Source organism: Desmodus rotundus, chromosome 2 (assembly GCF_022682495.2).
Source record: "Desmodus rotundus isolate HL8 chromosome 2, HLdesRot8A.1, whole genome shotgun sequence".
Classification (NCBI taxonomy): Eukaryota; Metazoa; Chordata; class Mammalia; order Chiroptera; family Phyllostomidae; genus Desmodus; species Desmodus rotundus.
Window position 1 is genome coordinate 1,988,430 of NC_071388.1, and position 25,245 is coordinate 2,013,674.

The 25,245-nt window shown below is 54.7% G+C and overlaps 2 protein-coding genes across 15 annotated transcripts in view; both read right to left on the minus strand.

The window, feature by feature from the left end:
• Nucleotides 1-4,761: 4,761 nt before the first annotated feature.
• Nucleotides 4,762-11,426, minus strand: CFAP298 (cilia and flagella associated protein 298). Of its 2 annotated transcripts, none has more exons than XM_024561264.3 (8): nt 11,127-11,426; nt 10,774-11,036; nt 8,691-8,858; nt 7,293-7,360; nt 6,720-6,878; nt 6,030-6,161; nt 5,273-5,368; nt 4,762-5,045 (listed from the first exon to the last, which is right to left on the minus strand). In XM_024561264.3, the coding sequence occupies exons 2-8, from the start codon at nt 10,910-10,912 to the stop codon at nt 4,935-4,937; spliced, it is 873 nt and encodes a 290-aa protein (XP_024417032.2). In that variant the 5' UTR covers nt 10,913-11,036; nt 11,127-11,426; the 3' UTR covers nt 4,762-4,934. The 2 variants fall into 2 exon arrangements, with proteins under 2 accessions (XP_024417032.2, XP_053772673.1); XM_053916698.2 differs by having other exon boundaries at nt 11,332-11,405.
• Nucleotides 11,427-13,324: 1,898 nt separating this feature from the next.
• Nucleotides 13,325-25,245, minus strand: part of SYNJ1 (synaptojanin 1) — a 72,621-nt gene continuing 60,700 nt past the window's right edge. For 9 of the 13 annotated variants that reach the window (XM_053916730.1, XM_053916724.1, XM_053916727.1 and 6 more), the window contains 5 exons: nt 24,643-24,681; nt 24,450-24,520; nt 22,900-23,008; nt 22,570-22,784; nt 13,325-16,258 (listed from right to left, as the gene is read on the minus strand). In XM_053916730.1, coding sequence (XP_053772705.1) covers nt 15,470-16,258; nt 22,570-22,784; nt 22,900-23,008; nt 24,450-24,520; nt 24,643-24,681 — 1,223 coding nt within the window. In that variant the 3' untranslated portion in view covers nt 13,325-15,469. The other 4 variants (XM_053916740.1, XM_053916738.1, XM_053916750.1 and 1 more) reach the window with 3 other exon arrangements.

Here is a 25,245-nt window from a genome sequence, read left to right on the forward strand (position 1 = left end):
CACCTCGGCCACCGGCTGTGTCCACACCTCGGCCACTGGCTGTGTCCACGCCTCAGCTCCCTGTCCACGCCTCGGCCACCGGCTGTGTCCACGCCTCGGCTCCCTGTCCATGCCTCGGCCACGGGCTGTGTCCACACCTCGGCCACCGGCTGTGTCCACACCTCGGCCACTGGCTGTGTCCACGCCTCAGCTCCCTGTCCACGCCTTGGCCACTGGCTGTGTCCATGCCTCGGCTCCCTGTCCACGCAGGGAGCACAACGGCACATAGGAGGGCGGACTCGAGAACGGGGTTCGTTTATAAAAGCGCGCCCAGCGAGACGCTTCCCCACGGCTCAGAGCGGTGTTTGAATGTGTCGACATTGATGCCTTTCCGTGCTCCTGCTGGTGGTGTGTTACCTCGTCCACCTCGGCAAACATTCCCCTTGGAGAGCTCTTTTCATTCGGGGAAACAAAACACCTCACCTGTGGACAAGATCAGGTGAACAGGGAGGGTGGGGCACGGGGTCATGCCGTTTTTGGTCCAAAACTGCTGAACACGCAGCGCAGTGTGCGCAGGTGCACTCCTCAATCCCCCATCATGAAATGGGCAAATGTGGGGTTTTTTCTTAAAAAAAAAAATTCACTGAAGCCGAATGCAGCCTCTCACAACAACGCCAGCTGGTGCACTGATGCAGATGGGTTCCTAGAACACTCCCCTAGTGGGGGAAGCCTGTTCTACAAGGGGCCTACCCTGCAGAAGATAATTCTGGGGTTTGGGGGTTCCCCCTCATATATCTTTGCAAATACAAGTGTCCTAGGTTTCAGGCAGACGCCCAGGAGGGAGTGCCGGGCCGCACGGCAGCTCCAGTCTGCCTTTTCTGAGGAGCCTCCACTCTGTTTCCGCGGTGGCGGGGCCAGTCTGCATTCCCAACCGCAGTGAATGGGGGTCCCCTGGGCTCCTCATCCCGTCCAGCCCCCGCGACTGCCTGACTGGGGCACTCTGTAAACAGGACTTATTAACTTTAAAATCCGGTTGCAGCAAAAATGGAAGACAGCCTCTGACAGCCAGACGCACCACAGGAACAGAGAGAACCCGTCGTGAGGTGGCAGTCCTCACCGGCTGTCTGCAGATTAACGGGGCGATGCTGTGGGAAAGTGACGCGGGAGGGAGAACCCCCAGAACTGGGTCTTTGGAGGGGACAGAATCCCAGGAACAAGGCCCGAGGTGGCCTTGGCCAGAGCCTGGATGGCTTGTCCGCTGAAATGGGGGGCAGACGCGGGGTGGGCAGTGAGTCCCTCTCTGGGAACCAACTCTCAGATGGGGCTTCCGTCCCCTCGGTGAGTTAGGGAGCAGCAGGGGATGGCCACCTGGAGGGAGCGGACTGGCGGGGCGGTGTGGGGGAAGAGTCCCCTGACCGGGGTTGTTAGCCTCTCTCCCGGTGACTGACACCGTGGGGTCCTCTCTGCCATGCCAGCTGGGGTGCTGCCGGGCGGATCTCCAAACGAAGATGGGGTGGGGGCAGCGGGCACATGGGGTGGCTTTCTGGTGCCCGAGGTCTCTAAGGGGTCCCGACATTGGGTGCAGTGTAGGGGCATCGAAAAGACCTGCACAAGGACCCCGAGGGGCTTCGAAGGGCCCGAGGCGAGGTTCCGAGGGTGCGGGAGGGAACTGGGGCCTGGGACCAACCAGAGGCCCTGTCCCAGCCCCCTGCTCGCCCTCACCCTCCGTCACCCCCATCTTGCTCCTGTCCAGCTATTGAGACTTTCTCATGATGACAAAACCCAGTGACTGATGTGTGACCGGGTGTGTTGTATCCAAGGAAGTGCTCCGTTTCCCACAGCTTTGGGTAAACTTCCCGTCCCCAGCACAGCCCAGAATGCATCTGGGTTCACGGGCTGGGAGCCTTTCTTGCGATTCTAAACTTAGAATCTCTCAGCTCCCCAAATATGGGCTCTGACCCACAGCCTGACCCACACTGAGAGGCGAGCCTGCCGGTCACCGGTCACCGCACCCCACCTCTGGCCAGCATGACCGGATGGGCTGGCAGCTCTGCGGGGAATGGGGAGCAGCAGCAGGTGCCGGGCGCCCCTGTGCGTCTGTCTCTGTGGCAGAAGTGTCCCCTCCGTGCTGGCAGACAGGCAGCTCGCCCGAGGCCCCGCGCAGGGCACATCTTCCCACAGAGATGCTGTGTGGGTCGGACAGCAGCAGATCGAAGCATGCTCGCCAGTAGTCAACGTGTGACATTTGTTCCGAGGCGCGCTCACCGGTGTTGGAGGCCCTTCAGCAGGAAGCTACTAGATTGTGTATCTCAGTGACTTCAATCATGTTTACTTCCGGGGGGAAAGTCAAGGGCTGTGCCACCAGAAACTCACCAGTTCCATGTAAATTACCTCAAAATGCCAGGTGTTTCGGGGCCTGGAAACAGCTGGGTGAAAAGGTGGACATCTGTTCTGATGAGCTGAGCACAGGCGAGCTGAGCTGAGAGCAGGTGAGCTGAGGGCAGGTGAGCTGAGCTGAGAGCAGGTGAGCTGAGCACAGGTGAGCTGAGGGCAGGTGAGCTGAAGGCAGGTGAGCTGAGCTGAGAGCAGGTGAGCTGAGCGCAGGTGAGCTGAGGGCAGGTGAGCTGAGGGCAGGTGAGCTGAGCTGAGAGCAGGTGAGCTGAGCGCAGGTGAGCTGAGGGCAGGTGAGCTGAGGGCAGGTGAGCTGAGCTGAGAGCAGGTGAGCTGAGCACAGGTGAGCTGAGGGCAGGTGAGCTGAGCAGAGCGCAGGTCTCAGAGTTAAACCCAGCGCAGCTCAGTTTGTGGGTTGCGATTGGCACACCGGCGCCCTGGTGTCTCTGTTATTTCACAAAGGTGACTAGTGGTGACACAGAAACCTGGTAGTGGGTGTGCTGAGTGCGCTGTGTGCTTTGCTCACAGAACAAGTGAGCCACAGTTGTTCCGAGTCTGCTGAGCAGCGAGGCTGAGAGGAGGTCCCCGCATAACACGCTGTTGTGTCTGCCTGCTCTGCCTGGGGTGGGGCGGGGGGAGGGGCCGTGGACGTGACCACACCATGGTCACGCCACCACTCAGGCCCTTGTCTTGTTCCACAACGCTGACTGAGGGAGGGGCAGAGCGAGGGCTCGGGCCACCTGTGCTCCCGTGGGCCTGGCCTGGCCCGGCGGACCCAGGGCACAGTGGCCTCTCTGGTGGCACCGAGGAACAACCAGGAACCGTGGGCAGGACCTGGGTGGATGTGCCAGGCACACTCAGGACAGAGTCAGGGCGGCAGTGACTGGTGGCAGCCCTGTGGCTGCTGCTGTGGGATCGGGGGACGAGAGGAGGTGGGTTGGGGCTCTGCAGTCGGCACCTCAGCATAGCGCTGGCTCATGCGGCCTCCTTCCTGCAATGGTGACACGCTGAGGCTGCTGCGTTTGGTCTGTGGGTGCAGGACGGAATCTGTGCCAAGTAACGAAAGGCGGGCAATGGTCCGTCCACACCCCCCCGAACCCACCCGCGGCCTGCATGTGCTGGCGGCCTTCCCCTCTGGCCAGGACACGCCCCCAGACTCTTTCATCGCTTGGGGCACTGGCTCCCAGGGTTGAGCCAAGTGTCCACTAGTTAAGGCAGCTCAAGGGTGGGCTCGGTGTCCCCGCCCCTCACAGGCGCTGGTGGACCACAGCCGCCGTGGGCCCCAGTCCAGCTCTGCTGGCCCCAGTTGCTCCGGTCGCCAGCAGCTGCCCACGCAACTGTGGGTACGCTCCGGTGGGCTCGACAGGTGCGAGCTCTGTGACGTCGCTCGGTGTACTAGCATGAGGTGTGGGTGGGGGCCACGTTAGGTGCCGGCAGAAGCTCCCACAGAGCGAAGGACAGACTGGGCAAGCAGGGGTACTGAGGTGCTTCTCCTTGAGCAAACCGACCGTCCTAGGCTTTGTTCTCCCCAACGGTCTGACTGCACCAGCTTCTCCCTCATTCGGCTCTGGTGGGGTCCCAGTGGTGGTCCTGCCTCTGCCCCCCAGGGAAAGGCCGCCGGTCAGCAGGTGAAAACGCACCCACACAGCCCCCACAGTGGCATGTCTGTGACTGTTGGGAAGGCTTGGGGAGCACGGGAAGGCCAGCACGGGGACAGTCCTGTCACTTCACCTCTCAGGGAAGGTGTGCTGTTTTCCCCGACCAGGACCATGGCCCACGTCAAGCCACTGCTGGCTGCAGACAGTCAGGGATGGACTGGAGCTGCTGGGTGTTTGGGTGTGGGAAGGGCAGCTGGGTATTTAAATGCAAAGGTGGCCCAGAAAAGCAGGCCCCTGGCTGACGGTCACCAGCCTCGGTGGGATTTTGGCCCTGAGCGTGCAGGCTGTGCCCCAAGGGTGTGCCCGTGCTTCCAGGGAAGCTCAGAAGCCCCCTGCGAACTTGACCAGGCCCAGGGAAGACTTGCACACAGGTGGAGCCTTTGCCCTGGGAGGACAGGGCCAGCCAGGCACCAGCCAGCAGGTGAGCTTCAGCCCTGCAGCTGGAATGCCAGCCCAGGAGAGGCCCAGGGGAGGCCCAGGGGAGACACTGGAGGGGCGGGCGGGCGGCCTCCAGTGGCCACTGGTGGTTTCACGCCAGGTGCTTGGCGACAGAGAGGAAACACTTTCGGTTTCCTCCAGCTCAGCAGCTGTGGGAGAACAGGGGACAGAAAGCAGGAAGGAAAACACGTTTGAAAGTAAGAACACCCTCAGGATTTTGTCAAAGAGGGACTTCCAATACAAATTGTCCTGAAATAAAAACTAGGTGGATTTTTTTGAAGAAGTACCTTTTAAGTTCTACAACCTTTGTAACTTTTATTGTAAAAGTTCAAACTCAAAGAAATGCCAGGGAAACTGGGAACTTCAACATCTTTCACAGAGGGCTGTGAGCATCCCTCTTGCTCTGGTTACTGCTACTATTGCTATTCTGCCCAGAGAGGCGAGCCGGCGTCCTTGGAAGCTGCGCTTTCACCTCGGCCTCCACTTTATGTCCTTCACGCCGTGGAAGTGTCTCTTCAGCGCGGTGCTGTCGGCCCACGGAGAATTCAAACAGGCATCGTCGTCATCTTCCTCCAGTCTCTGGAAGGACACGTTTTACTCAGGAAGGCATTTCGGGGAACTGCTGTGCAACATAAAGGGACTGAAGAATGAGCCTGTGACCCCCCCGCCCCCCAGAACCAGGACCCTTCCAGGCTCTGATGCCCTAGAAAGCCCCCCCGGCCCCATAGGACTGCCCCAGACCCCAGAGTGAGGCGTGGGGGGAATGCCGGGCGTCAGCTTCGCGGAGAGCCGCGTGGCCCCGGTACCTTGAGCTCCTCCTGCCGCCTGTGGTAGTACAGCATCAGCTGCTTCTGCTCCTCGCTGCTGATAACAGGCTCCCGGGCCGGAGCTCCCTGTCCCCTCTGCAAAGATGGGGAGGGCACTCTGTGGAGCGGGCATTCTTCCTGGGACAGCCCCACAAGTGACAGTGACCGTGTCATAACACTGCCCTCTGCCAACTGCTGTGGACACACAGGTCGTCCACTTCCGACCGTCCGAGCGGGTCACCCGGGAGCCCTGGTCCTCAGCAGCCCCTGCTCTGGCCTCCTGGTGGCCAGAAACCAGAGGCACTGCAGGTCCAGCGGGGAAGGGACAAGGTCACCATGGGGACCCTTCTCCTCACATGAGAGAGGACAATTCAGGAGAGCACACAACCCAGGCAGCCTCGCAGACTCGGCTCGTGTCAGACCCCACAACCGCTGACCCCCCTGACTAGCAGCCTCGGGGAACTTGAACTTGGCACCATGGGCTGGAGTTTTCATTGTGAGACACATTCATATTCACATGTTGCCCTATTTTTTAAAATTAACATGGCACCCCCCCCCCCATTAAAACAAACTCCCCATATTGTCATTGGTCCTGTTTTCTTCCAGTCCAGGTTGGTACAGAGAGGCAGGTTTTACTGTTGAGTCCAGACCAATAGGATTGAAGTATTTGAAGAAGGAGTTTAAATCTCTCAGATTTCCTGAAATGTTTACCAGTGTGAAGGGGAACGAAGTTCACGTGGCACGGTGAAGCACTTACTTGCTGGATCTTGACAATAATTTTGGTTTTTTCGTTTCTGCCCACATAGTCCGAAAGCCTCTTCGTCCTCCGTAACTCCTTGGCCGCCCACCACAGCTGCGCTTCCGACTCCTCGATGACACTGAGTGCCGCCTGCAGACGCCAGGAGAACCGGCCTTCAGGTCCCAGGACACAGGTGCGGTCCCACCAGCCCCCACCCACGGCAGGAGGTCCCAGTGAGGTGCAGGTGAGGGCGCCACTAGGGAGACACTGGGAGCCCCTGGTCTAGTGCAGATGGAGCGGAGAGGGTGCAACAGGACGGGGGCGGGGCAAAGGAGCAGGGCCCAGGCGGCGGCTGACAGCACGAGCAAGAAGTGAGGCCGGAACGCAAGGTTCATGCAAGGGCATCAGTCCCTCTGGGTAGAAACAGACATGAACCGGGTCCCCGGCTTTCCAGTGGCCCCCAAATGGCAGTGTTTCCGCTCCTGCTGACAGGCAGCCCCCAACCCTTCTCTCTGGCCTGTGTGGGTGCCTGCTCTCTGGGTCCCCCGTCCCCGCCCCCCCAGCTCAGATCTCCGCTCTGAAGCTCAGCACAGGGAGATGGAGAGCGGTGTCCAAAGCAAAACCTACCCCCAGAAGAGGAAGGGGGTCCAATGTGAGGGGCTTCTCCTCTCTGGGGGACGGCAGCCCACCTGACAGAATGCCACGAACCTGCGTCCCTGACAAGTCCTCTTTATTCTCAAACTCCATCCGGATGGGGTCGTAGGGCGGCAAGCCCATGGGGTACACAATCATCGTCGCCCCGCGGAGCTGGTCCAGGGCGTCCTTCACCATCTCCATGGTGACGCAGACGCCAGCCTCCACGTGTTTCTGAGGTGGACAGGCACAGTTACCCACAGAGCAGCCCACCCATCACAGCCTGGACCGAGCCCCCGCACCCCAGCGCCTGCAGTCTGCCGCAGGCCCTTTCACTTGCTTAAGTTCTTCAGAAAGGCCCGCAACGCCCAGGAAAGGGAATCGCAAGTGCTCAGTTCCCATCGGGACCACGGGGGCCACCTCCACCAGCCTGCAACGCCTTCCGTCCGGCCTGCCAGACTGAGCGGATCCGGGACCAACGGCACAATGACGGAAGGGAAAGCCGGGGCCCACCCCAGCAGGCCTACTTGCTCGCCGCTGGGAGGCGGCACAGAAACAAGAAAAGGAGAGGCCGGTTGGCAGGCAGCCCAGGACGCCGTCACTGGTGTTCGGGTCTCCAAGGCACATGCTTTAGTTTAAAAAGCTGACCTTAGATACTATTGCTTTGGCTTCTTCTACAGTCTTCTTTAAAACTTGCTTCATTTTTTCATTTGGAGCTATAAAAATAAAAAAGGGAAGAGGGAGAGAGCGCGACATCTTTACAACTCTCCTCGAATACCCCAAGCCCTGCCGTCTGAGTCGGGGCCACGTGAAGTGAGACCAAGTGCGGAATTCGGTGGGGACGCGAGGAGCCTGGGTAAAAGGCTCCCGCGAGAGCAGAGGCCTGGCGGGTGCTTCCTGCAAGTGGCAAGGGTAGGGGAGGGGCACGAATCTCCTGAGAAGGGGCAGGGGCTGACTGTTCCGGGTGGGGCAGGTGACACTGGCCCCCTTGCAGCGGCTCAGCATCGTGATGGCAGGAAAGCCACCGACAATGCTTACACGAACGGAGCGGCCTCGCTCTGGTGCAACTCAACTCAGAACAGGCAGTGGGGGGCTGGCCCCAGGGCCCGGGGTGCCCTTCCCCCAGCGAGGAAAAAATCATAACTTCAAAGTGTGGAAGGGACCAAATCTAAGGGAGATCGGGTGAGTGCAAACCTAATGTTCTTAAGAGCAGTATTAGTCAGACACTAGAACTACTAGAAATGTAAAACCCTAACTTATAAGACTTTTTCTTCATTGGTGCAATTCCTTCTAAAACACAGGCTCTCTCCAAACTGAGAATGAGACAGGAACGCAGCCGGCCACGCCCCAGGCCCGAAGTCAGCTCACTACCAGAAACGCTCATACAGACGCGGGCCAGGACCTCGCAGGGAGGCTGCTGCGTCTCTGTTGCTCCTGACAGTGTTTTGGGGGCACAGAGTAGGTCCTTAGGTGTTTGCTGAATGATCCATGAGTCCCTGAAATGGAGCTTTCTATGCAGGTCAGAAGGGACAGCCATCCCTTTTGCGAGGTGCTGCCCTGTCCCCTTCAGAGTCACGGACCAATGAGACACTAACGGGCAGGTCGTGTCCCAGCGCCCACGTGCGCCGAGGGGCTTTGCATCAAAGCGGGGCACGTCCTCTGCTCCCAGGGAGGCCCTGGGTCGACATTCACTCCCTCCTGTCACACGGAACCTCTGAGCCCCTGTCCCTGCGCACCCCAACACAACACAGCCTTCAGTGCACCTTCAGGGATTACCCCCAAACGATCAGGTCACACCACACGACGCTGCCAACTTCCCGCACTGTGGCCCACAGAAATGGTGATTTCATGTGGCTCAGCTGAAATATTTAAAGCTGGCTGCCACAGGAGCGAGGAGACAGACTCCCCATCACCCTACTTCGCGCTGGATGGGCGTTTCACCGTGAGGAGCCGCTGGGCGCAGCACCCTAACTCTGTCCAGAAGAACTGAGGTCAGTTTTTAACCTACAGACGGGTCCCCAGGTCCCCAGGCGGGACGCTGATTACCGTGCCCATTCCTGCGTCCGATGTCGTCCTTCTTGAACACGGCTCCGCCACTGGGCACGCACTTTTCGCCCCACTCGTCCCTCAACTTCAGCTCTTCGATCTGGTCATCCGTCAGCCCTTGCATGTTAGGAGGGAGAAATACGCCGTGTTCCGCTAATTCTTCCATTTCTTAAAAGTAAGAGACAGGCAGCATGCGCCAGTCATTGCCTTGTGCCCAGTTGGGAAGTGCGCTCCTCACCGGTCAGGGTCGCATTTACCAAACTCTCAGCTCCCCCCACCCATGTGTGCCAGACCGCTCCTGGACCTCGTCCGCCCCAGGCCGACGGAAGCACGGACACCTGAGGAGCTCACCCACGGCCACGGGTGCTGGGCTGCAGATCCTGCGCTCTCCCGCTCGCACTGTGCTGTGCCTCCTGGTGCTCAGAGGTCGATTAAAACTCATCGACAGTCTGCAGGCACCTCCCCGAGCGCTGCATGGCTTCCCAAGGGTGGCCCCAGAGATTAGCTCAGTCCAGCCAACCCTGTGAGGCCGGCAGGGCCGCCCGCATGCACATCCTCCCTACCTTACGGCTGAGGCATCTGAGGCAGGCTCAGGTCAGACAGCTACTACTTTAGACAAAACTTCAGACTAATACTTCATAAATAATTCTATGTCATTCCAGCCAGTGGGGAGGGCCTACATCAGCTCACATCCCTCAGAAGAGGCAGAGACAGGGCAAGGCCTTGGTTTTCCAAGGTTGCGTTCACCACTCAAAGGACAGCTCTGTATTTTCCTACGTCATATGTGTCCACCCTGAACTCGTCCACTTTTCAACCTTACAAAGTTTCCCTCCCTCCCTCCCTCCCTCCCTCTCTCTCCCTCCCTCCCTCCCTGTCCTCCTCACTGGAAAGGGTCGCAGGGACCAGGGTTTCCAGTAACCCAGGGAAGACAGCGCGCAGCCTGTGGGCACAATACTGGAGAACAAGCGGGGCCCTGAAAGGGGTACTCACTGCCCCACCAGACTCTGAGCCCCTGGGGCCCAGCAGCGGCCTCCCTCACTCCGGTTTTCTCCAGCACAGCCCTGGGGCCTGAGTCCCAGTGGACAATGGGGGCTATAGAATAAATGTGGGGGTTCCAAGTACACTAACATGACTTGACATTCAGCACCCCATTTTCAATGGATAATTTTATAAATATAAGCTGAGTCCCTTTCCTCCCTCATCCCTCAAATGCTTTCATTTTAAAGTAACATTGACCACTGAGCTTGTTTTGGAATCGGGACACTTTACAAATAAACTCCATGTATGCTCATAAAGGCAGAAACCAGGAGGACCCTTGCAGAGTTCTCCATGGCCGAAATCACGTGCTCTAGTTACGCAAACACTCAGCATCCTGGACCACACCTGGAGTAGCATCACGTCAAGCTCTGTGCCATCTAAGGAGGTAGCTACTAGGTGTGCTTGACTATTTAGATGTAATTAAAATGAAATAAAAAATTAAACGCCATTCCTGCTTTGCACTAGCGGCATGTCCAGGGCTGGGTGGCCACTGTGGCTGGTGGACACCTGTTGGGACTGCCTCAGGCAGTGCTGCCTGAGTGTGTGTGTGGGAGGGGGTGGGTGACTCCATGCTGCACGGAAGGGACAGACCCTTCTTGAGAAGGGGATGGACACGTAGGGCTTGCCCTGGCTTCTCACCCTGGAGGACAGATAGTTCACACCAGAAACTACTCCACTTTAGGGGGTCTCAAAACCCTGAATTCACCTTTTTCAAGCGCCCAGAGCCCGCCCCCAGCCTCACACCTGCTCCTGGCCAGGTCTCTGGGGTCCCTAGTGGGGCTCTTCCCTCTCTACCCGTCTGCTCCAGTGCGTCCTCCCAGAGCCCCAATCCTGGCTCCAAGACACATGGCGCGCCTCCACGCGGCCCCCGGCTCGCTGGTGATCCTCCGTGTTCCGTTTCAAGCCCGGCGGCTGCACATTTTTATAAAGAGGACCCTCGCCCCCAGCCCGTCCGAGACAGTCGTCCGGACCCCGCGCAACCTCCTCCTTCCCCGACGGCCCCGGACCTGCCGCCTGACTGCAGACTCCCGCGCCGCCGACCCACCTGAGCAGATGCGCTGCACCTTGAGCCGCGCGTTGTAGACCCGGGTCACCTGCACCGTGAGCTCCTCCAGCTCCGTGCTCCCCGACGCCTGCAGCAGGAACTGGCTCTCGTCGCCCCGCTTCACGTGCAGCAGAACCATGGCGGCTCCACAGGCCCGGCCGAAGCGGCGAGAAGGCCCGAGTGCGTGGCCCGCGGTGGTTCGAGGACACAGCGGGCCCCACCGACCAACCGCCTCTCCAGGCCGGAACCCACGGCTCGCGGGCCTACGGTGTGGGGGGTGGGTAAGGGCACGCGCTCCCGGAAGTGGCTGTTGCCAGGAGCAACAAAGAAAACAGAGTCTGGGGGCCACCTACTCAAGGTCCAGATCCTGGGGTGGGAAAGCTGCGAGCGCGGAGAGCCGGCAATCCACTCTTGGAGCAGGCGCCGCACCGCAACGGCCCGCACAGTCCAAAGGGGCTGCTGGCCCGACCCGCGCCTGCCGGCGGGGATCGCCCGCCCGCCCCCGGAAGTGGCTGTTGCCAGGAGCAACAAAGAAAACAGAGTCTGGGGGCCACCTACTCAAGGTCCAGATCCTGGGGTGGGAAAGCTGCGAGTGCGGAGAGCCGGCAATCGACGCCGGAACAGGTGCTGCCCCACAACGACCCCGCCCCGCCCCGCCCCCGGAAGTGGCTGTTGTCCGTACAACCCTCCCAACAGACCCATCCGCCGCCGGGCAGCGCGGACCGCCCAGTCCCCTAGCCAGGGCCCGACAGTCTACGGGGAAGACAGGCGGGCGGGGTGCGGGCTGCCAGGTCGGGAGTGGGCGGGGCGCTGAGAGCGCACGGGAGCCGGCCCCGCCCCTCGGTCTCTGAAGACTTTCTGCCTCCAACGACGCCTACCTCCGGAAACGCCCCGCTGTTTCCGGTGTGGACGTTTCGGGTGCCCGCTCAGGTCGCGGTGGCCTGGCGTCGGGCCGCGCTGGTTTTACGCTGCTGGGCCAGGGGACGAGTCCGCACCGCAAGTCTCGGGAGTCACGCGGCTGCTGCCGAGCGCCCCTCCCCAAACTGTCCAGTCGGCCACCAGCCAACAAAGTCTTTGAACAGCGATCGTCTCAGGCGCCGGTGACCTGGGCAGATCCTGGGTCACTGCTGTCATGCAGCTTATGTCCCATAAGTGACAAAGAGAACACAAAAATAAAGTAAATTGAACAAAGTAAAATTGAAATAGTAAAAGTAAATTGACAAAGTAAATTGAAATAGAGGTGCAAAGAAAACAGGGCGCTGGCTTTTTAGACTGGATGGTCAAGGACCCCCTTAAGGGTGGGTGCCGTTTGCAGAGTCCTTGACACCAAGGATCCGCCCGGTTATCTCCTTGGAAGGGCCATCGCCCCTGCACTGACTTGAATGTTACAGGCACCAGCTACGCTGTTCTTATTCCTGGGGTTGGTTCCCGGGGCTGAGTGGGGCGGGGTGACCTAAAGCCCGGGAGTGCCCCAGGCCAGTCCAGGCCCTACAGGAAGGCCGCAGCAGGGCTACTCGGTGGCCAGAACGTGCGCACTACAGCTCATATCAGCTAACGTCTCCCTCGAAACTGGGAACGGCCCAGCTGTCCGCCGATGGGGCAGGGGGCGGGGTGACAGTTAAGCCAGCCGTAGTACACCCATACCAGGAATACTACTTAGCAAGAAAAAGAAACGAACTAGATGCACATAGTCTGGATGAGTATCTGGAGAATGATGCTTAAAAAAGGGGGGGGGGGCGTCTCCAAAAGGTTATATACCATATGGTTCCATTTCTGTAACATTGTTGAAGTTGCAAAATCATAGAAACAGAATAGGTCAGTGGTCACCAGAAGTTAAGGACAAGGGAAAGGGGGATGGGACGGCAGTGGTGGGAAAAGAGGGAGGGAGGACCTCGCAGGTGGAAATGTTCTGCATCCATGTTAACACCCTGCTTGTGGCACTGTATGTTTTGCAAAATGTTACCGCTAGGGGCAATTGGGTAAAGGGTACATGGTATCTGCTGTTTCTTAAAACTGCGCATAAATCTAAAATTACCTTAAAACTTTAAATATTAAAGCCTATTATTCTGTATCTGTAACTCCCCACCAGAGGTTAATGAACATAACTCTATTTATGAATTGAGGTGATTATTGTTGGAATAGCAATTGCATGAGGCTGGAAAAAAGCCAGTGCTCATAGATACCACTGGCTTTGGCCTCCCACCTTGTGTCTGTTCCACCGGCCTCTTCTTTTGTCTGGTCATCTGTGTGCCTGTTCTCCCTCTGCACCCCCCACCCTTGTCTCTTTGTTGCTGTTAGAAAACAATCCTTCGTGTGTTGTTTTCAAGCCAACAAGATTTTGAGTAAGGGCCTCTTAATGATTACTAATTTTAGGGTTTTTTTTCTTTTAGAGTATTATTATATGGAGAAGTAAAATGAATGAAAATAAGATCTTGAATTAAAATACCTGATTCAACACTGAGTTAACCTCCAAATGTTACTAACTTGTATATGTAAAGTTCAAGGAAGATGGCTGAGAAAGAGTCTTCCCTTTTGAGAAATAGTCAATACGGTAAAGCCAGATCTATTTATTTCATATGACAGCACATTTCACAGGGTATGTACAGTGTGTGCATACCGTGACATTAAGATGCACTTCTATAAAGTACGTAGTTATAAATATGTGTGCCACGTAAGCAATACAATCCGTACATATAAACAGCAACCTACTATAGAGAACAAGTGATTCACAAAGAGATCCTTAGTGTCTACTTTTTGCTCTGCTTTTAACAGAACTGGTAAATATTTCAATAATACACAGGACAATGGCTAGTGACTGGCAGTGTGCCTTTACCCTTCATAACTCTGTGCGTGCTCAGCAGCGTGCCAGACGCCGTTTTCCTGGTAAAGGCTGAGCCGCCGCCCGATGTGTATGTTTTTAGACAGCAGTTCATCTTCAGGAGGAGACCGCGCTCACAGAACCGCAACTGTACTAGTGACGGTCAGGAAGAACTGTTTCGCCCGTGGAGAGCAAGTACCAGACACATTAATCACAGAGATGTTAAAGCCAGTTCCAACAAGTTAGTTCACATTTTGAAGCACAGCACTTATAGTAATACTGCTGTTTAAAGTATACCAATGCCGAAATGATTAGAAACCCAAAAAGCACAATATAAAACTCACGAGAGTTATTTCTAACAGCAAATCCTGGCTGTTAACAGAGAGAGGACTACTTCTATAAATAGAGTATTTTGGTAATATTTAAGCACTTAGAAAAGTATGTTTTGCTAACACACTTGCTTTATGTGGTTAAGTGCAATGCAGTTCACTGTGCTTTTTCCACTGGCAATGTCCTTACCCACGAACCTCTGGTTTCAGCTGTCCCCCCAGTGCGCCCCTTTGAAGGTCAAACGTGGACAGCGGAACTCCGGTGGGCAGACACAATGCTACGGGAAAGGAGCATCAGTGCACGTCTCAATGGCCAAAGATGGCTGCAGCTTAAACTCACAACGAACAGCAACTGCTCCAGGAGTTCTCGGGTCAGGACCAACCACATCGAAACGTGGCCTTCTGCAAAACCTGTGTGTGTGTCCTCACAACCCTGATAAAAGCAGGACAAGCTGTCTGTTGGCAGTGCAGCAGCCAGAACCCACAGGCACCTGGAGGGTGGCCTCGAAGAACCTGGAGCAGCGTCGCTGGTGCGCTCTGCCGCCTCTTTAGGGGAGCAGACCCCCCGTGCAGAGTGCGCCCAGGGCTGCTGCCTTGCCTGCTCAGGAGGTGTGGGAGCTGGAGCACAGACAGAAGCATGTGGGAGGGATGGGTGACACGCCCCTGCAAGGGCAGAGGGGGCACACTAGGTGCTAATGTGTCTCACTGAGCCTGGCAGTGTGGCCTCCCTGACAAAAGGTCACCGTGCTCTTCGGAAAGGGCAGGAGCGTCCGCCTACAGAACAGCGGCTACTCCCAGAGGGAAGCACGTGGGCTGCTGGAGTGGAGAGTGACAAGGATATGTGGTGTGTGTGTGGGGGGGGGTGTGTGCGAGCGAGCAAGCGCACGTAAGGGGAGACAATTCTGGTTCTGGAGTGAGGATTATTCTAGATTTGGAAGGAAAAGTAGAGAAATGTCCAAATTTCATTCACACCCATCCCTTTGATAATGACATGAAGAAACTCTGCCAGAACCTTAGGTAAAAATCTGAGTTATTTCCTAGAATTCAAACGATGAGTTTCACAAGCGTAAGTGTACACATGCACACGCGGGAGTGTGCGCGTGTCTGCACACTTTGTTTAAAGCGCTGCCTCTGAAACTTTCAGTGTCACTCTGACAAGCTCTTTGGTAAATCCTTAGAGACACCAACTGTGAGCGAGGACGGGAGCACAGGCAGTGAGGCCAGCGAGAAGCTGTTTGCGCTTTTTGAGATTCTTTCACGAAGACTAGCAAAGAATTTCTGAATAAGGACTACTTTCTAAAGTAGTTTTGAACACTTCTTATGGCTACTCCTCTCCCCTAGTTATCCAAACAAACACACCGAAACGCTAGTTGCTAAAGAGGACTGTTTCCTCACTCCCCACACACACATTCCGACTCTGCACACGTCCAACAGTGGTGTTTCCTGACGACCTCAGTGCGCCTGACGACATACTGCACACAAGAGTGGCGAATGCCCGCCTGCTGGCTCTCCCCCGCCAAGGCCGGGACGGCCGCTTTCCACGAGAGCCTCATCTTTCTGTGAAGTCCAGCGTGGGTGCTGCCTGCGGTGCCCAAGCTGTGGGAGGAGCCCCAAGAGGGGTGGGGCCCGCTGGGGGCACAGAGATGGGAGGTGGAGGTGGCCTCCGTGAGGGCCCCACACAGGAAGAAACATTTGTGCCTTTATTCCAGTCACCATCAAAGGTCCCACTGGAGCCGGAGAAGGAGCCTGGCTGACTGCCCAGGAGGTCCAGGCAAGGCGACCTTGACTTCCCTTTCACAGCAAAGTCCTCTTCTTCCTCAAAGGTCACCCACCCTTTTGGGTGGCTCATTTTTCCTGTAGACTGGCCCTGCCGATCAGAACCACCCTCGAAGCCATCGGGTGAAGACAGAGGCTTCAGAGGAGGGAAGGGACCGCTGGCGGCAGGCTCTTCCTTGGAGACCCACGGAGCTGCATCCGATTGTTGAGACTTGGCCCTGAACGGGTTCCCGGGAGCAGCAGTCCTGTCAGTGAAAGGGTTGGTGCTGGCCAAGCTCGCGGGAAATGGGTTTGGAGAGCATCGCGTGCTTCCCTGGGGCTGACTCCGCGCTGGAATGGGAGGCAGCGTCGGCATGCAGCTTACAGCACTCCAAGCACTGGAGCTACTTTGTGTTGCAGGAGGCAACGGAGGCCAGCCCTGGGCGCCTGGGGTGAGAACAGGTGACATGTGGGAGGAGGACTGAGCCTTTGAGACAGCGAGCAGATTCAAGGACAGGTCTTCAAACGGGTCACTCTTCAACACCGTGTCCGGTCTGACTGTGGAGACGCCATTGGTTTTTACCTGGAAAACAAAGAGAGCACTGAATAATTGAAAAAATACTTTTAAAGTAATATACTTCTTATACTTTTAGTACTCCCTAGGCTTGCTTTCTGTTTCAGTTATTCTTGACTTGAGGGGCAAGCATACAAATTTAGAAAATAAAGGGGATCTTGTTGCTCTAGTGGACTAAGTAAGAGAAATCAACTAAAACCTTATGCCGGAAGAACTCCCTACCAGGTAAATCCATTTAGTAAGGAGAGCTTATTCGGTCCGTGCAAGTGCTGCCCTGGTGAAACGGGCTTGTCCAGAAGCAGCGGGTGCCTCTGCGCACGCTGGGTTCTGCAGGTGTTGGCCCGCTGGAGAAACCCGTACTCGGAAGTTACGCTACATCTATATAAAGGTCCAACACCCCTCTGTGCTGGTTTCGTTATTCTTTCAAGTACATTGTCATTTAAAGTTAGTTACTATGGAAATCCAACTTTATGGATGAAAATTAATTTTATTACTACATCTGTAAGCTGAAGACGATGCATCTTTTCCTTTTCTACTTGGAAAAATTAATGTTCAAAGCATTCTTTGCCTTTTAAAGTAAGTTCTCCTTTGTAGAATAAAGTCTGTGGATAATGTGACGATGTTTCTTAATTGACCTGCCTCATCATGTAAAAATGTTCCAAAACATCTAGATGTGCTTATTAGTAGCCAGATTCAATGATTATTTAAAACCCATTATTTAAAACATCCCATTTTCTATTTGGTGTATTCATTCCAAAACCAAATGCAGCTGAGCCCAGGGTGGTGCCCAGTGCCGGCTGGTGCTGCCTGTGGACCACGGCCGGGAGGGTCAGTGACCGAGTCACTCTGCAGCCTCAGACAACGGCCGCTGCGCCTTGGTCACAGGGATGCTAGCTGGAGGGGAGCACGGTCCCAGGACCAAGCGCCGCCACCCTTTCTCATGGGACACCAACTGTGATCCTGGCTGTGGGAGCCAATTAGCTCACAGGCGCTGCACTTTAATTATGAAAACTAGGTGGGTGACTTAACTATTACTGCCAAATTTAAAAATAAAAAAAACATACCTCTGGGTTGAGAAGAACAGAAGAGGGAGAATTTTAGCTCAAGACTTGCAATGTGAGAAAATGGAACACTACCTCAAATGAATTTAGTTGTCAAAGCAAAATAGCTAAATGTGTGAACTATACGGGAAAGAAGAGCAGTAGCCCCGACAAAATGCAGCGGGTCCCCGTGAGCAGCGGCCCGGGGCGGAGGCTGTACGTCTGCAGGAGGACACGGGGTGAGGACATCCAGGTGCGTCACTTTCGAGTAGATGAGTGTTTATTTAATTGTCCTGTAACATACATTCCAGCTGAATAAAGAAGTATATTGTTCTTCAAACAAACTGAACGACAATAAATTTGTTCAAAATTAAAGAGTACACACGTCCGGGACTCTAAACTTATTTTGAGTGATTAAAGGACCTATGAACGGAAACCCTCTTCCGAGACAAATGCATCAGAGACATCGTGCAGGCACCGCTGCCGTGGAGAGCCGCTGGGGTCTGGACAACTTAGGGCTGACACAGCGTGGCAGAAGCGCCGCGGGCGTTTGGAAGCACACACCCCCCCTCCTCCGGCAGAGAGAGTACGCCACAACACAGATGCTCCAGGAAAGGAGAACGTCGTGTTCTGCACAGCTTACAACGGTAGGTAGGCCCTTGCCAAATAAATGCTAGATATTTAAATATCTTTCTTTTCACATAATAAAAAATTGTGTTTTCAAAGTAAGTTAGAGATAATTTGGTAGGAGCATGATCATTTTGCCCAATCAGACTGGGAACTGTGACGGCCACCCGGCCAGTCACCGTACTGGGACTAATGTGCAACCTAGGAAGGGTTTGGGGGCACATTAACAACAGTGGGACTTTTACACAGAAAGACGTTGGAAGAACCTTTAAATAATCCTGTTATAATATTAACTATTATCTTTCTAAGTCATCAATTTTTCCTTACCAGAAAAGAATCATGCAACTAAAATTGTTTGAAGAAAATTTTTCTAAAAGAAACCTAAGAAAAAATTTAATTATGCCAAGAATCAGTTTTGCGAAACAGACTTTCATACATGTAAAAGCTTACCTTACTGAAGTTACAACTCTTAGTTTTGTTAATTTTCATGAAAAAGTAAAACAAAGCAAAATATGGTAAAGCATTAGCAAGGACAACTAAAATGGTTCCTAAAAATTCAGAATACTAAGAAAAAGAGGCAGGTTTATGGCATGATAACGGGATTTATTAACGCGGACAGGTGGTCTGGAAAATGGGTGGGGCCTGAGATGTATGATGCAAGAGACTCATACATCCCACGTGCTGAGACAGACGAGAAGCACAGCGAAGACTGAGAGACAGTCCAGTACCTGTGACCTGGCGGCTGCTCCTGCTTGGAGAGAGGGACACAGACATCAAAGGACAGCGTTAGAAGACAGCCCAAGACCAGCCAGCAACCCTGACACCACGGCCCCGCCCACTCCCAGTCCCGGTCCACACACAATCCGGTCCACACACAATCCGAGAGCAGTGAGGTCTGCAGATCCCAGCCCCAGTTCAAGCAACAATTCCAGTTTCTTCTGTCAGTCTGGATAGCGAGTGTGTTGCTGAATAGGGGCTCAAAGTTTAATTTTGTCTGAGGTTGATTACTGACCAACAGCTTCTAAGTTCTGTTATTCCAAAGACAACAGGCATCTTTGAACACCTTAAACAGGTGTTCGAGGCCCTAGGACACATGAAGCAGCCTGGTATGGATGAAGGGTTAGTGTCCCCCCCGCAATTCCCACGTTGAAGCCCTAACCCGTGTAGGGGGGGCATTCCAAGGCAGAGCCTTCAGGAGGGGTTGGGGCTGAATGGGGTCACACAGTTGGGGCCCTTACGAGGGGCCTCCTGCCCTGGGAGAAGCCACCCCAGAGGGCTTGCTGTCTCTGCCAGCACCAAGGACAGGCCCCGTGAGCACACAGCAGAGGCCCCACCGGCAAGCGGGCGGGTGGGGGTGGGGGTGGGGGTGCAGGGAGCAGTCACCAGAGCCCACCCCCGGCACCCTAATCTTGGCCTTGCAGCCCCAAATGGTGAAAAGACAAATCTCTTCTTGAAGCCGAGAGGAGGAGGGCGCAGCCTCGACAGAGCCCATGGGCTCGTCGTCACCAGAGACCCACAGAACGCCATCACTTTGCCAACAGTGGAAGTCAGCGTTTGGTTTAACAGAACGGTCAGTGTCCACTTTGTTACCGCTTGCTCTACGTTCCTCCGAGTTTTCTGAAGGATGCTACGTCATTAACTCACCTCCTAACAGATCAGTTGGCAGGTACAACATGGTATAAAACTGGATCCTACTTCTGTTGTTTTAAACAACAAAATGATATCGTAATCTCTCTATAATGAAGCAGTATTTTCAAGAACCAGTTTTGAGCACGTCTTCCCCAGTATCTAATGCTCACCTTACCTTAAAATGCCAAAACTCATTTTGACGACTTAAGAGAGATACCATTCTAAATCACGAATTATGAGACTTCCCTGCCCACTGAACACGGACTCCCGGGTGTCAGTCAACGCTCTCCTGAGGCCCTCGGGGCCCCGCGTGTCCGCACGGCGCCCACAAGAATGGGAGCGGGCCATGCGCAGACGCACAGGCGGCACCACCGGGATGCAGGATGCTGACATCATTCCCTGTCAGCTCTCACATCAGCAGCGTGGCTGTCGTGCTGTTACTCTACCTCCTGTTTGAGCCCTGACTTCCGGTTCTTAGCGGACAGATGACTGAGCGTCTGACCATGTCAGACAGACAAGGGAGGCATGTTTACGGTTTATAAAGGATGCAAAACATGATATATGATCATTGGAATTGAAAGAGCCTTTTTTATAGAGTTGAAAACATTTAAATAGTAAAAAAGGAAAGCTGGGTCATGTATGTTTTTTTTTGTTTCAAATACCATATAGATTTTTGGGCAGAAATAAAAAAGATATGTAAAAATTACTAAATGTTCAATTCTAAGACTATTTCATGTTATTGCCAAAATATCAAACATGTCATACTTTAAAATCTTACCCTTTTAAACTTACTGCCACCACAGAAGATTGATAAAATTTTAAATGTTTATTATTACTTTTTTGAGTAGTCATGATTCTCATGGCTCAAAATTCAGAAGGAACGGAAAGGAAGACCAGCACCTTCCCTCCAGCTCGCCAGCGCCACGCCCTCCCGGGAAGAAACTGTAACCTCTTTGCAGCCTTCGGTGTGCACGTGACAAGACCCTCACCCCCCAAAAAGCAAAGTGTGTCCATGTATAATGCTCAGAGGAATTTGGTACCAAAGGCTGAGGCAGAAAGAATACTGAGAATTCAAAGCAGACGTCTTTGCTAGTCTGGATGGACTACAAGATTCGAGAACACGACCCACCAGGCCACACACACAGCCTCTGCTGCCCGCCACCAGGCCACCAAACCAGTCCCACTGAAGTTCAGAAATCAAAACGACGGAAAGGACCCAGGAAAATGGCGTGCGGCAGCCACTGCAACACTCGTCCTCTTGTGGCTCTGGGTCACAAGGTGACTTTCTACTGCCCTGCAGCCTCACCTGGCAGGGGCCCTTCCTGGAGTTTTCAGAGAAGGCCCGGTCCTCACCAGCGGCAGTGGGGAGGGGCTGTGACACATTGCAGGGTGGCGGAGCCACTTGCACCACAGGTGAACTGGTCCCAACAGGAGAGGCTGCCTGCGGCCTCTCCTGGACATCAGACATCAGAATGAACTCGAGCTACTCTGGGACCTGCGTCTGTCTGCATCTATGTCCACATTGGTCTCAGAGAGCTGGCCCCGTGACGGGGTTTTAGGGGCCGAGGCCCCCTTTTACTGCTGAAGTGGATGCTCCCTCTCTGCCCTGAAACAATGATAGAAAGCTCTATCATTGTTTGATAGAGACGGCTAGTGGAGAGTTTTTTGCCCTCTAATTACATTTACGAAATACGAGAATACACCTTATAAGAAAATGAGGAAACACATTCACGATTCACTAAAAGTCTCACAGAGAAAAGAAGAGCAGACAATTACGTATCTTTAGGATCCTCAATTTTCTGAAAAACGTAGAATACTTTTTGGTATTAATTAGCTTAAGAGAACATATTATTTTTTCCTGATTATATAGCCTTCCTCAGCTTTTACAAATGAGCCCAATAGTCTGAGTAAATGCTAACTGCTAACAACATTCACACTGTGTCGAGTCATATTCAACATCTTCCCACTATGCAGAAGCATAACCTCAGTTTCTGCCAGCTGGCTAGACCCGCTCTGATCCCTGTAAAACCAGCACTGACTGGGGCATCGCCAACATGTCATATTTCTGCATTTTAGATCCTCCCACAGTTTAAAGGCAGACTTTTAAAACTTTGTACTCTTCTTTGGCCTTGATGGTAGTTTCACGTGAAAACTTTAGGATAAAATAAAACGTAAGGCTAGATGACAAAAAATGTCCTTATGAAATAAGAAGCGTATTTTGATAACTTTGCTGTAAAGGATGTAACAAAAGCTAAGACAGTTTAGCTCGCACGGCCACGTCCGTGCAGAAACAGCCCTGCGTCCCCACGTCAGGAGCCTTCCCACGTGAGCGCGCTCCGGCAGGACAGCGGTCCCTGTGACCCTGCGCTCCCCCACCCCCACACTGACCCCGCATTGGCGTGGTTTCTGTGCAACGCCAGACGGTGGCAGCGTCCGGGTGGTCCATGGTCCACACTGCGCTGACTGAGCCTGTGGCCACACACCCGAGCCCCGCATGGATCCAACAGTGAGAGGCAGTCTGAGACCCCTGGGGAGCCCGGAGCAGCTCCCATCCGGAGGGAGGGTTACTCTGCCTGTGGGAAAGGGACCGCCCGGCCGATGGTCAGGAGTGGTCGGACTGCCTCTCTCTCCAGGAAGGGAAAGCCCAAACCCAGTCATTCGGTGTGAGCAAAAGCAAGAGGAAAAACCAACCACTGCCGTTCACCCTAATGCACTCACGACCCAAACAAAGACTTCCGGAGTTAACAGGCCGCTCAGGGGGTCCCAGAAGAACCCTCGCGTGGGCTCTCTGAGAATCCCTGATCTAAGCAACAGGTTGAAAAAGAAAGCTAAACCCTCAAACATGGGTTTGTCATGTGACTAGTCTGACATGTCAAATGACGCTCATCTGCTGAAGTCATATCTTGTGATGCTCTTACTACCAAAAAGAAAACATAAAGAGAAAATTAAGTCAAATATCCGTTTCTGTCTTATGAAAGCTTAGGATAAGGTGAGTGCGTTCGAAGACCCTGCCAAAGGACTCACCTGCGGCTGGGGCGGGGCGTCTGAGGGCAAGCCGTGGGAGGACCTGCTCCGGGGCGGCGGCTGTGGTGGGGTCTCCAAGCCGGGCTGGGGCGCAGCCTGCGGCAGAGGTGCAGCCGTGGGGACGAGGGGCTCCTGCATCTTTGAAACAGGTGCAGGCAGAGAGGGCTGCGCAGGCGGGGCAGCCTGGGGCCTCAGTGGTTCAGGAAGAGCTGGACCTGAAAAGTCATTTTCAGATATTAGGTTTTTCTGGGAAACCATGTTTGAACACCTCTTTAGAGAGCTTCCAGGAGGCTTGGGGTCTAGCGCCAGCACTTCCCGTGTGGAGTCTACCTCTCAGGCCCTCCGAGGGTCTGCTCTGGCTCTCCGGAGACGGCTTCCCGGCAGCTGCCCGGGCGTGGCTCTGCGGGGCGCTGATCACTCCGGCTCGGGGCGGGATTGTCTGCATGGGAAGGAAGCATGCCATCTCAGACAGCCACTTACTTCCAGTAGGTAAGAGCTTGTGACAGTATTCACTCCTGCATCTCATTCCACCCCCTCTGGTATTTTCCCATCTCGTTATGCTAATTGCTTTCTACTTATAGCCACCCATAAGCTCTAGAACCTTCCTCTTCACTTTGCACTGGGTACTGTGTGCCAGGCACCATGTCAGTTAGGCTGCTGTGCAGGCATCTCATCTCCAAACCATCCCTCAGAGGCCGCTGCTATTTTATCATCTCTATCTGCAGTGCGACGCAGGCATGGGTACAACTTGTCCAGGCCACAAAGCCAGGGCAAAGGCCAGGGCCCAAACGCAGGCGTGACGGGCCGCAGGGCCGTGCCTGCCACCTTGGGCTGGGCGGCCACGTTTGCAGCAGATGCAGAAACCCAGAGAGGCGTGGACACTGAGTAGCTAAGAGGGTCACAAAACCCACACGTGGACTTTGTTTTTCAGCACAGGAGCAAGGACTCTCGAATGACTAACCCAACCCGGTGAACTGCAGACCCTGGAAGCCGCCCTGGAGAAAACCATACTGTCTGCTTTCACACGTGTGTCAAAGGCTCTGAAGCCCCGACACCCCTCACGGCACGCACACATGACGAGTGCTGTCGCACAGACCCTGCCTCCCCTTCCCTGCTCCAAGAGTGATGCCGTCTAGAAAAGCACCATGGGAAGCGAGATGGAGCCAGTGAGGAGCAATTCCCGTCCTTCCGAAAACGGGAGTGGGGACTAGGTAGCTTTAGGGATACTCCACAGCACTAGTGTGAGGCTGCGCGTGGAGAAGGCCCTTTCAGTGGGTGTTAAATACAGCAATGAGAGAGAAGACAAACGTTTCTCCCTCGGAAATTTCAGGAGAATGACTTACTAGACTTCAGCAGTAGTTTCAGGGGGTGCAGTCTGCTCATTTCTTCGATGGTAACCGGGCCCGGCTCCCACCCTTCAGCAGAGGCCTCTGGTGGTCGCAGGGCCACCAGAGTAGCCTGAGTCACTGATGACTGATCCCCGGTCCCCTCTGCCTTTTTTCTATGTGACTGACACCCTTGAGACCATTTCCACCCGGGGGAGTACTGGCTACCGCGTGTGTGAGCATGAACAGGGTGAACATGCAGGAACCCTGAGCCCCTCTGCACCCCAACCTCCGACGCCGTGAGACCAGTTTCAGGAACCACAATCTCATACATCTTCCTCTAGAAACCTCATTTTAAAATCCTTCTTATTGAAGGAGGACTTCATGTCCTCATTAGCTACTCAGAAAACAGGATAAAAAGCTGCCCGAGTCCATCTCCCCTCACAGACGTAGAGGCCCTGACAGTCCCTTGCTTTCTCCAGGGTAACACATTTGACTGGCAGTGAGCTGGGCCCCGGACCCCAGGCCTGCCGCTCCCGGGCTGGGGCTGCCTACCGGTCTGGCGGCGCCGAGTCCAGCAGGCGCCGGGCCTGCGAGTGCTGCGGAGGGCGAAGGCTGGCTGTGTCCTGGAGCAGAGACCACACCAGTCAGTCAGGGTTTTTACACGAGAGGCCGTGTGCTCCCACCCCGAGTGTCCGCTAGTCACAGGTCAGTGCTAAGGGGAGGAGCTCAGTTTAAGTGCTTTTACCTATATTATCTTTCCGTGTCGTTCCCGGGCTTTTGGGTGCTTTGAAGCAGGAAAGAAAAATAATTAGTCACAAGTGAACAACACAGCAACATTGTACAACACCGGGTGGCTCTTCTGTCTCATCAGCAGCACAAATGGAGCCTGAGGTAGGAGCAAAGGACTTTGCTTTGGGTGACAGTCAGGGGAGGCTCAGTCCTGGGTGAAACATCCCCAAAGACAGAAAACTCTGGACACCTGGACGTTTGTGGGAGACCAGCTAGCCCTCAGCCTGATGCGTCTCTCACAGGTCATTTTTAAGCTGACTTTCCCAACAAGACCTCTCCCCTGTGCGCCTTGAAAACAAATGGTCAGCTCACGGGGATGTCACAGACGTGGCCCGCTGCCCCTGAGCACGCGGTGGCGTTTACCACGTCACACAGAGGCTCCTGATCACAAGGCTCTGGGGCTTCCGCTGTGCCTGCCAAGGGGGATGAAGGGACCCTGGGATGAGCTCTTTGGGGCTTTCGTCACCAAGTCCCAGGGCCGAGGCAGAAGACAGGCGTGGCTGATCGCTAAACACTTACTGAAGGAAGACAGTGTTAACGTGCGGGTCGCAGGCCTTAC

Coding starts and splice junctions, on each gene's coding strand:
- CFAP298 (XM_024561264.3), bottom strand. CDS start 10,912: ATGGTTCTGCTGCACGTGAAGCGGGGCGACGAGAGCCAGTTCCTGCTG. Junction 7,361..8,690: donor CGGACGCAGGAATGGGCACG/GTAATCAGCGTC, acceptor TTATTTTTATAG/CTCCAAATGAAAAAATGAAG. Junction 6,879..7,292: donor CCAAAGCAATAGTATCTAAG/GTCAGCTTTTTA, acceptor TGTCCACCTCAG/AAACACGTGGAGGCTGGCGT.